Genomic DNA, 12,337 nt, shown 5'->3' with positions numbered 1-12,337 from the left:
CACTCCACAGAGTGCGGTGGGAAAAGCTACGGGCTCCACGAACAGTGAACGGATCTTACCTTTTATGCCAGCATTACTACAAATACCTCAAGAACGAGATTGCTTCTCCTCACAATGTGAGTACATCAAACTCATCTTTCGGGGACTCTGATGAAATTCTGGCTGAAGTGAGTCATAACTTGTGTGCTGCTAGTACGTCGGTAACCCCATTGAAACCACCTAAAACCATTAAAAAAAAAAAGACACGAAGCGTATCTGAAGAAAAAGCAAGCTCAAGTGAGTTCTTCGATTAGATCCTAATCGAAGAACTCACTTGAGCCGCGGCTCGCGAGCCGCATGCTGCTCTCCGTGTGTTAAAGTGCGGCTCGCCGCTCCCTCCCTTATCCCTCCCCCCCCCCCCTGCTTTCCTCCCGGAGCACTTCCCCAAAAAGAGAAATGAAACGCGTTTTAAATCGAAAGAGGGGTTGCGGTTTGGTTGTCTTGGGGGGGGGGGGGGGGGGGGGGGGGGTGATACTGCTGCCTTACGTAAATTGGACTGCTTTTGACTCGAACCGAAATTAGTTCGAGGTTTGTTTATTGCTCTAAGCAAAAATCCCCCCCCCCCCCCCCCCCCCCCCCCGTGCGGCTCTTGTAATTTTCGTGATGTTGTTTGCGGCTCTTAGGCCGCGCCAGCCTGGCCACCCCTGGATTAGAAGAAAGCTGTCAAGCGTTTATGACGTGAAAACCGGCGAAGACAGTTGTTGGCACTGCACGGGATAGTTTGACGCGTTCCGCGAAGCTCTGAAGGCATGCAGTTTCCACCAGGAACAGAAGCGATTGTACGCGCTTCTGCCACCAAGCACCTCGAAGAAAGAAATATTGAGCCTGGTTCCAGAAACGAATGCCAACGTTATTGGTCAAACAAGAAAACAAGCGTAAATGTAGTGAATGGGCAACCCCTGATCCCTACATGGAGAAAAAGCCGAATGCCGAAGACGCGCGGGTTGCACGTGTTTGAGTTCAACACAGGCGACAACCTCGCATGCTCTGTTCAAAGCCCCAACCAAAAGTACGTCATCAAAGCCATGATCAACGAAAACAAGACCAAAGTCGTAAAACGGTTTGTGACTCGCTCTATTAAGGAAGCTTACAGCTGTTCAGGAGGGACCATCCCCATCGAGAACTAGGCATCTCCAAATTTTATTCCCTGCGACCAAAATGGGTAAAAAAGAGTCCCGAGCACGAGGTGTGCGCATGCATATATTGCGTCAATTTTTAGTTGCTTATAATTGCAATAACAGATGCCTCAAAGAAGACATTTACTGAAGACGACCTCAAGCGCATCTGTCTCTGCAGCGCTCCACAGAACGATTGCTTCCTGCGCCGTTGCGAAAAGTGCCCAAAAATGCAGAGCATCTCGCTGCAGTCGCTCTATCTCGACGAAGACCAAGAGATCTGTTTTGCGTTATGGGACGCCGGCGAACTCGTCAAAAAGGTTATGGACACTTCCGCTTTCCTAAAGGAACTGGAGTCATGGAGCGAAAAGTATGAGGCATTCTTACATCCGTGATCTTCAACGAAGCCTGATACGTGACAAAAAAAAAAAAAAACGCCTTACGAACAAAGACAGTGATGTGTCATTTCGATTTTGCGGAAAATTGGGCAGTAATCTTCCCAACCGAAGTGCAGAGTTTTAACTGGAAGAAAAAAACTAAAGCTTCTCTTTTTACATGTGTGGTTACGTACGCAAGGCACGTAAAGCTTTGACGTTGTCAGCGGTGACACGACACATGACACAGCTCACGCTCTTCTAGCCATAGAGGCCATAGAAGAGTATGCCAATGAACATTATCCAGTCTTTTTTGAAAACTTATTTGTATCAGACGCAGCGGCGGCGGATTTCAAAAATCGCTTTCAATTGCACGAACTGTCTCGGAAGCCGTACTCTTCGGCAAGATGGATGTTTTCAGTCGCGGTACACGGAAAAAGCGCTTGTGATGGAGTAGGTGGTGTTCTTAAACACCACGCAACGCTCACCAACTTAAGATTTTTGCTCAACTCAACGATTGTCACCGCTAAAGGCTTGGTGGAAGCGCTACGTGAAAAAGTAACAAATGTCTGCATGTTCCACCTGTCTGCAAAACGGGTTCGAGAGTCTCGTGCGGTGAAGCAAGCAGAGTGGACCACCGTATAACTTGTGAGAGGAAACCGGGCATCTTATCCGTGGCCATCATATGCCGAGAGGCCGGATGTATACATGGCTACTTGCGCAACTGAAAGTTTTAAGTTCATGTACGCATAGTTAGAGAATTTGCAGAGTGGGGCCGTTTTGTTTCTGTGAATCGTAAGCTAATTAATGGTATTCCAGCTCAAAGTTTCTCTTCGTGTCAGTTATACCCACCCTTTTTAAAATATATATAATTTGAAAAATATAAAATGCATGCCATAACTAATGCTCAAAATGTTTGATGCTGTGCGGCAAAGCCGCTGTGACGAAGACGTCGGCTCGGTCCGAGTGAAGGTTCGTCGTTACTTTCCCCGTTTGGAGGTCATATGTCACTCAATGTTTTGCCATCACAAGTTAGTTTAAGTCACTGCAAAATCCCAATGGGAGTTTAAAAAAAAAATATGGAGTTTGTTAAATATCGACGCCCAATCTTCCCACATTTTCAGAAATCAGCTACATTTCCGCGTTATTAACAAGAAGAAAATTAACGGTGCGAATATTATCTTTATATATTCCTAAAGAATATTTAAAGACACTCATTTTGATATGCTTTGTGAAGTATTATGAAATATGGTTTCTTTGCAAAAAAAAAATGTGAATGTGTCTCTAAAACGCGTTTTTATGCCATGTTTGATAATTTCGTTTGCGTAAAATGTTTTATTGATATCTTTAATGGTTCGTGTATGTGTTGTATACCTTCTGAAAAATGTATTAAACTTTAAGTTATGGTGACGTGAAAGCTTCGATGAGAAAATGACGATTGTGCAAGGTGGCATCGTAATAACTTCTCTATTTCTACGCCTCGAGCTTCTCAATTTTATATATCAGCAAAAAAAAATGTTAAGGCGTTCATAAATAGCTGAATGTTCCTCCCTAGGACATCACTTTCATATATATTTTAACAAAAATATCAATAATATGACCCGGACCATCACTGCAGGAACTGACGTGAAATCACCCAGTTGCTTATCTTTTTTTTGTCCTTCATTATTAGTATATATATTTTTCACTATTTGCTTGGTATATGTGAACTGAACACCTTGTGCTTTTATGCCTGCTATGTTTGTCCCTCTGCTGTTAAGCATGTGTCAGATGTCAAGGGTCTTGTCAAGCTGTATTTTTACAGCTTTTCATCGACTTCCTCCATCAATGCTGATGTACACAAAGTAATTAATATTATACAATGTACAATCACTAAATTCATAAGATCTGGAACAAGCTGTAGTCTCTCCTATATTGTTATTTTATATAGTACTTGAAAATAAGGCAAATACTTTATGGTCGATTTTAGCCCAACCAACAAATATTTGCGTCACCTCATGAAGTAGGAGAAGATGGCATGAATTAAAAAAAGAGGATACATTGGCGAATCAATAATTTTATTATAGTGGCAATATTTCAGTGAGGTGACAATTTCGGAAGCAAATTATTATACGAAGTTTGGGTTTACTGAAAGTGGCTCTGCTTAGGCACGATCAGAGTCATAGCTAAAGTGCTGGAACAGAAACTATGCTTATTTTTTTCTTACAAGGCCGAGCAGACACAAGAACAGTAAAATCTTATATCAACGCTCTTTTAACTACCTTTATTTCAACGCACCTTCTTTTTCTTTAACCATCTTCAAGTGGAAAGAATTTCCTCATTCAAACTCCGCCACCACTGCCCCCTTTCTCACTGACCTAAAGAGTTTGTACCATTAAGATATATAATTTATGATGACCTGATTGCTCTGAATATGCAATGCATTTTTGAGGTGCGTAGTGCTACTTATGTTTAGAAAGCGTCCAGGATGTCAGAATTTATTTTTACTGAAGGCATATTAAGCGAAGGACAAGACGACACATTTTTCATACGCACCTGCATTTTTTATTTCCTGTGTATATATAAAATCCTACAATTAAGTATGGTTGTAGTGTAATTTTAAGTAAACTAGAATACTTTATGTGCGCAATTTTTGCAACAATTTGAATTATGATGTGGGTATTTATTTCTGTTCGAAGTTGGTTCGGTCCCGCCATTGCAATGGCAATACTTCAATTACGAAACAGGAATACATCTTTAGTTTGGGCACTCACCGTCACGTTGGAAGCCGCCAAGTTGTTCAGCTCACAGGGATCATGTTCAAGGTCAAAGTAGTACGGAGGGCTGGCACCTACGAAGTTGTCCCGGGGGGCGTACTGGTCGCACCTCACGACGGTTTCATTGCGCCAGTTAGGCCTGACTGTGAGCTGGGGTACGTTGTAGAAATCTTTCAGCACTTCTCCGGTTCGAGACGATAGCATCATCTGGTCTAGACCATCCACGGGACGAGAGCCTCCAGGGGCCTTCATGCGCAGGTCGTGCGACCCTTCGTCGAACGATCCCAGAACTACCTTGTGTCGCCCGACAATCAGCGCCGAAGTGTTGTCCGTTGGATCAATATTAAGGAGGACCTCTTGCCGAGGCGATTCCAGGTCTTGAGATAAAGCCTTCCACATGTCCTTGCCGTCGATTTTTCCAAGCGTTGACACATTTCCTCCTGGAATGCGTCAAACAATAAATCAAGATCTACAGAAAATTCTGGTTGCGTAGCAATCGGGTCCTCTGATTTTAATGATTAATATTTTTGATCTGTCTCCTGGTTTCACTCTGAAAAGGATCGCCACTTGGAAGTTAACTGAAAGCATACATGGGTAAATTACTTTCAAAATGTAATTTAATTACAATTACAATTATTTCGCTCTAAAAGTAGTTAAACTACAATTGCAATTACTACTACGCGAAAGTAATTCATTACAATTACAAATTACTTTTAAAAAGTAATGCAATTACTTTACAATTACTTATTTCTGAGAGCTACCCACCTTCGCCAATGTAACTATAAACGAGTTATATGGCCGCTGTATAAATGTCACCTATTGTACTTTTCTTTTATTAAATTTGTTAAATGAATTATAGAACTTAACAGTTTGGAGTAATAAACTCCGGCATTCTTATATTCCCAATAAATAAAAATATATTTTTATTATATTTTTACTTTATTTTAGAACAAGCTCTTGACAGTCTGAAACCGCGGTTTGTAAAGTTTTGGAATCTCGTCCAATCAGGTTGAGAAACGGTTGAAAGGGGGGTTGGAGCAAACAGTAAATAATGAAAATTTATGCGGAAAGGTATACGAAGATTGGGAGAGGAAGAGCAGTGTAGCAACAACGGTTGGAAGTAAGGTGGGGTGAGTCATGTTAACGAGACCTGCTGCTTCTTCACCTCGATGTTAGAGCAGCACAACTTACTGCAAGTGGTACCAACAGACAAGCTAGAGTAGAGGGACCTGAGGAACTTGTAAAGAAAAGAGAATAACTTCATGGACAATACCGTATTTACTCGAGTATTAGCCGCACTGTTTGTGAAGAAAGCCTGAGGGTCCGCGTTTCCTCGGACCACGCGGATTGCCAATCAGCGCGATCGACAGCATGGTTCTAGCAGTTTACAGGATAGAGATAACGCCTTCGCGCGAAGATACAATTTCTGAAGATTGCATTTGTACGGAGAATCGTGTTCGCGATCTAGTTGTTCACTGTGTTATTTACGCGCAAAGCGATGATTAGCTGTATTTGTGTTCTGCGCGAAAGTAGACGCAAGGGCCTTGTTCATAAATAGTGCGGCTATTACTCGAGTAAATACGGTAAAATTCCCAGCCTTGACTGAAATATGTAAGCGAATATGCTAGCGACGAAGACGCGTAAGGAGAACCTCGAACCTTTCACCTCAACCGGATGATGTGATCGGAGCCCTACCAGCTCGACTTCGAACCCCAATTCCCGCTGAGGGGAATGAGAAACAAGAGAGACCCCTAGGAACACGAGCAACAGGAGGCGAACGAGATGAAGAGACAGATTTCAACTGCTATCCGACCGAAAACCGACGTGAATGTAGCCCTCATTTATAAAATTATTTCTCAAAATCTTTATTAAATCGTTTTACAGTTTACAAAACGCTTCATTTTGTTCTATCCCAGCCTCTCCTTCCCATTCCTCCTTTACCCCCTTCTGAGCAGGTTGGGATACACACTCTCCCCTGTCGCTTAGGCTGTACTGCTGTCCCCGTGGTCAGGGGAGAAAAAGTGCCGACGCCGTAAAATCTTGCAAAGTAATTGTAATTCTGCCTGAAATGTTGCAATTACTGACACTAGAAAGTAATTAAATTACAATTACAATTCCTCTTAGCTTAAAGTAATTAATTACAATTACAAATTACAAGAAAATGTAATTAAATTACAGTAATTAAATTACTGTAATTGAATTACTACCCAAGTATGACTGAAAGACACCTGTATTAGCTTCTTAGACAGAAACGCCTACTACACGCCATCGACTATTTCTTTTTAACGAAATATTTCGTAACTGCCTTATTCTGCTAGACTAATCGCAGTAAAGCTGCCAGAGGCTCCGGAGGTTCCTTTGTTACGAATATTTGTGATCCACATGACCCAAATCTAGCAAGACGTCCTGGTATTCATTAGAAGAAGAAAAAAAAAGATAAAAAGCGTTGTTCCAAAGAAGAGAGGGATGGGGGAGTTGTGTTCCCAGTCAACACAAGATAATGTTGTAGATAAAGATATTCTGCGCGAGGGGTTTGTGCTTTTTCCTATCCAAGGACACCTCCACACCGGGGTTTTCCCGTTTTGTCTCGATTAATTTGAGGAGCTTTATGTGCAAAGCCAAATTAGGATATCTACCACGCCCCAACGGAGGGTAGGATTAATTTGGACCACCTGCGTATCCTTCATCGTGCAATATCGGTTACTGGGCGCCTTCACCAGAGGACCAATGTGTAAGCGCACCACCGCTCGGAGCACGTCGAGCGAAAGTTCGCGCTGCAGAAGACGGGGATCCTGGGCTTAATCTCCACCCCTGCCCGTTCTGATTTGAATGATCATCGTACAGGCGTGCGGTCGTGCATCATTACTGCGTACGTGGTGCACGTTAAACACCCCAGGCTAGCAGTTGTAGTGCACTGGCTAGATTTGTCCTCTACAGTGGGTAACACTATTGCCATGCTCTAGCAAGCTTAACTCCTTCTGTCTTAACGACAAACTACTAATTTGGGGAATCTCCTATTACCACCCAATGAAGCTTTAAAGGAGTGGTGCAACGGTATTCAATTGTAATGTTTTTTTTTCATTTTAAACGAGCTTACTGTCACTACTGGGATTCAAGGTTACTCGCACGCAACGCCATGCACTGGCCAAGAACCTCCTTTCTTGCAATGTAATTTCAAGTACAAAAGCCGATCATTTTCCTTCAATCTCTTCTTTGCAAAATTTGATGACCTAACGCGGAGATGGCAGTACACCCCAATGACGATATATGAATGCGGTTCATAGATTGGACCCGAGCTTTGCGTCCGCACTCGATTAAGGCTCGTGATAATTACTAGCTCGAGAAGCATTCGGGTAGTGGCCCGTGTCCAATCGCTGCAACAACGACAATAGCCGAGCCATAACAATGTCTGGAACTCAGCGCATGTCCTGTGCTTTGCCAACCCCAGCGCGTGGCTATGATCAACATTGGCGGCATATAATCGGCTCCAGATCGCGTGCCGCTTGTTCGGGCTGCCTTCTGACTGCGGGTTGAGGGGTAAAAGCTTCTCGTTTTTCTTTAATTTTTTTCTGGGACTTCTATTGCGTGGGGTGAAAAACGAACGCGTGTTTCATAGGTCATTAACGTCAGGGATCCATTCTAAGCGGAATTTGCGCAATGTACAAAAATTGTTGCATCGCCCCTTTAATGTCGAAAACACGCATGTTCCTTCTCACCGGCTGCTGAATAGAAAGTTGGCAACCAGTCGGTGATGTGCATCAACTGGCTCGACAGACGTCCAGTCTTGGACAGCAGAGGACTCCAGACGAAGGCGGTTCCTCTGACGCCCCCTTCCCAGAGCGTGAACTTGGAACCCCTCAGAGGCCAGTTGTAGCCACTGTTGGGCTCCTTGCCCCATGGAAGACCTCCGTTATCCGTGCTGAAGACGATGATGCTGTTCTTCAGCATGCCTCGCTTGTTCAGCGCCTCCATCACCAGTCCAACGGATTTATCCAGCTCGAACACTGCACCTGATAATGAACGTGGATTTAATTGCTCATATAATCAAGGAATGACAATAGAAAACCTTCTTATATTATCATGAAGATCACCTTCGGCATCATTTGAAAGGTGTTCAGCCTTTGCGGGGTAGCATTAGCTTCCCTACACTTTTAACTTACATAGATTATTTCTTTCAATTTCTGGGGTTGAAAGCACTGCAAGCTCGCGAGTATATTAGACGCTTTTCAAAACCTCATCAAGCAACGTTAGCGGTCGCCATTTTTGGGGCACAAAGGGCGGGATTGGATCCGAGTCCTCGCCGAACGATGACGTCACCATCGTGTCCAATGCATGGTTAGAGCAGGTGCACAAGCAAAACAAAGGGGGCTCAGATAACTGGCGCAGCAGCTTGATTGTTCCGCGCACTTTTAAAAAGGGTATATTTGAGCGGAAGTGTAATAAGCTGGGGGAGTCGGTAGATGACAGTGAACGGAACAGCGAACAAAAGTTGTAAAGCCCTTCCACTTCACGTGAAGATGGAGGGCGTGTGAAGCTGTTATTTTAACGACGTCTAGGACGATGCCTAGAGGACACCTAGGACGACCTCAATGACGACTTCGAGGACGACGCCTAGAGGACGACGTCTTGGATGACTTCAATTACGACTTCTAGGACGACCTCGAGAACGACGCCTAGAGGACGACGTCCGAAACGACCTCAAAGGCGACCTCGAGGACGACGCCTTGAGGACGACCTCTCGAACGACCTTAAGGACGACTTTTAGGATAGCCTTCAAGACGACGTCTAGGAAGACGTCTAGGACAACCACAAGGACGACTTCCAGGACGATTTCGAAGTCTCCGCCTAGAGGACGACCTGCCGGGCGACTTCGAAGACGACCTCGAGGGCGACGTCTAGGGTAACCACAAGGACGGCTTTTAGGATGGCCTTGATGACGATGCCTGGGGATCAGGACCTCAGTATCTAATAATGCCAAGGAAGGCTGACTCACGCCATAGAGTTATTATAATGTACGCTAGAGGCTCAACTGGCGCTAGTGCGGTGCTGCAAATTGAAGCAGACAGCAACCAGTCTGAAATTGACTCCCGGTAATGCATTTCTATGGGAAAAAGCGAGTGCCTTTTCTCTCGGCGCTCGATTATAAGAGCAAATATCACGAATAATTTGTACGTACTAGGCACATTGGAACATTTTTCAGTCACGCAGAAGAAATAATTGGTCAGTTACGGCGTTTTTATTTTAAATTCGTGGCATGAAAAACGGTGCTAAAACTGCTTCGTACATGTATTTATGTGCACTGTCGGACACAGCGCGAACACGGCGTCGGCGCTTTCTAGAGTGGGGGGTACACGTGCCAAACGAACGAAGGACAGGTTGAAAACTAAGAGAGACTGGAAGAACTATGCTGGAACACTGAATAAGTAACTACTTGTGCACTCAGATGATCAAAATAAATTGAAATCCACGTAATATAGTCCGATTTCCAATAAATAAGTACTGTTTTATTCATTCTGCTCGTGAATATGTGCGAAGATGCTTGTTCTGGGTTCAAATCATCACTCGCACGCTCCAAATTTTTGAAAATAGGGAGAAGCTGCAGAGAACGGGTGCCCAATAAAAACTGCCCGACATAGGAAATAATAGAAAGACACCTTTTGTAGCCCGCGTACTTAATTTTTTACGTCCGAATGTTTTTTTAACCGATCGTAAAGATGAGCACGACGGGGTCAGTTTCATATAATGACAGGCTTATATATTAGCAATATATAAGCGCCGCCGGAATTCAAGCTAACCTTGAACACACTCTACATTCCTTTCGATCGTTATTTTGCCTAGAATCGTCGCTCGTTTTTTTTATACCTGCCATGGTACAGAGATTTGGGCCTGAAATACAGCGACGTTTAACATCGTTCAGTGGTAAAGAAAATGCTGTAACTAAAGCAATTACACCTTTACAATGTTTATCAAGGTGGATATTATCCGGTGTAACCAAAGTAACAAAAGGTATTCATGTTATTTTCCGGCAAAGAGACCAAATGCACGCGCGTTTTCCCATAGGGATGCACAGGAGCACTGCAAAAGTAGACTTGTTGCTGTCTGCTTCAATTTGCCTCCCGGAAGTTGCGTAGACACTAGCGCCAGATGAACCTCTAGCGTACATTATAATAACTCTATAACTCACGCTGGTTGCCCCTTCTATTTATTTTTATTTATTCATTCTTGCCACGATCAATGCGGAGTTTTCTGTCGACATCAGCGGGCGCATTTTTTTTTTTTTTCCAGATCCTAGCGCATAACAGCTTCGCTGTAAAGGACAAGGACAGAGAAAGTTTGGAAGGTCATTGCATTAATAGCTTGGAGGATCGCATTAGCCACGCATCAGTGACACTGCTTAAAACAGAAACCTTGTTTTAGGATCGGAATATGGGAGAAAGATATATTAGTTAAACGGTGTTGTATCATGGGTGTAACACGCACTGGCACTGCGTGACTTTCAGCAGGTTCTCTTATTTTTCCTTTTGTGTATAAATTCAGTTGCGAGTCAGCGGATGTGTGTCGTGCATGTTCCTTTTATCTGTCCTTGTCTCGTTGTGCGCTGTTCCGTTCACTAGGTCTGTTTGAGGATGGTCTCTATTCAATGTGAAAGATCTGCTCTTCGGGCAGCATGCAGAGCTTCTGTCTGAAAGGTACTTTATGCAATTGATAACCTAAACAAAAACAAGTCACCTCGATGAGATATAAAGACACTGTAACGCCATAAGTCGGTATCAATTATGTTTGGAGTTCCTCCGGCTCCCAATATTTTTGCGCTAAGTCCTCCGTTGGACATATTTCTGCTTCGGTTACTTGCAGTAATTATGCAAGTAATCAAGTTAAGTGCTTAGTCTTGTATTGGCCATATTCCTTCCCGCTTACGTGCAGTAATACTGCAAATACCGTTCCTTAGTATGCATTCAAGCGCAAAAGTAGAGAAACTCAATGCAACATGCATGGCTTTGTTTTATTTTAACATTCTCGCTTATATTAAAATGTGACTCATTCTTACTCCGATAAATATAGGCATCAAAGTTAGACGAGTATAAAAAAATATAAGCATTATTTTTGTCTTTTTTTTTTTTCGTAAAAGGAATAACTAGAAACCGTTACCGAGCGTCGTTTTTAGGCGAAGATCTCACCGTCGGGCGACGCGATCATTTAGTTCCTAAACATAATTACATACTTATATAGAAGTGATCTTAAATTTACCTGCATGTATTGATCTGTTCTGTTCCTTAATGTAGGGGAAATGCGCAATAGCCGAGGCAGGTGCCTCCAGTTCCACCTTGTAGTCTCCGCAGTGCACTGCCTGATGACTGAAGTACAGGAACATTGGCTGTGGATAGACAAAAGAATGCATATTCTAGAGCGACTGATATTCAAGTAATGTTGCAAAAGTCCAGCGTTACACCCCCCCCCCCTCCCCTCAAGAAAAAAAGTGTGCTTTTTTACTGCCACCTTAAACGCCGAACGTTAATTAATTCTTCCTAGACATGATCAAAATAGCACAAACTTAGCAAAGACAACAAAGAAGGCACACGTACAACAGGACTGGAAAGAACCAACTAGCCCAAACAAAAGTCGTGTTACAGCTAATTCTTCGCCTATATCTAGCACTAGCGGTCGGAACCAAACGCAAATTTTTCAGAACTCGCAGTTCTCTCATTCAAAAGTCAAAGGCAATTTTCTGAAAATTTTAATGCGGAAATTTGGCCCGTTCTAGGTAAGTATCCCCCAATTAGAGCCGTATATACAAGGTTTCCGTCGCAGGCCATTGAAATTTTAGAAAATGATTTAAAACCTTTTTAGAAAGGTAGTGGAATTTTTTTAACCTTGGTTTATCTCGGACAGCTAGCCCAGCATTTGGGCAAATAATAAACGTTTGACGATGCGCAGTTCATTTTTATAATAAAAAAAGATACCTGTATTGTTCTTTTTTTTTTTGAACAAACTGCACATATCCTGGGTGTTCTAAAAGACAAGAAAAATCGTGTTCATTTGCCTGCAAAAATAA

General features: G+C 43.1%; 1 protein-coding gene across 1 annotated transcript in view; it reads right to left on the bottom strand.

Moving 5' to 3' along the window:
• Positions 1-12,337, bottom strand: part of LOC8052813 (arylsulfatase B) — a 38,951-nt gene that overhangs the window by 1,448 nt on the left and 25,166 nt on the right. Inside the window, 3 exon segments of the mRNA XM_042286035.1 lie at positions 4,282-4,724; positions 8,001-8,294; positions 11,533-11,659. Of these exon segments, the coding sequence (XP_042141969.1) occupies positions 4,282-4,724; positions 8,001-8,294; positions 11,533-11,659 (864 nt within the window).

Source organism: Ixodes scapularis, unplaced genomic scaffold (genome assembly GCF_016920785.2).
Source record: "Ixodes scapularis isolate PalLabHiFi unplaced genomic scaffold, ASM1692078v2 PGA_scaffold6__148_contigs__length_123643588, whole genome shotgun sequence".
NCBI lineage: Eukaryota > Metazoa > Arthropoda > Arachnida > Ixodida > Ixodidae > Ixodes > Ixodes scapularis.
The sequence above is the reverse complement of the archived record's forward strand: the minus strand, read 5'-3'. Positions and strand labels throughout refer to the sequence as shown.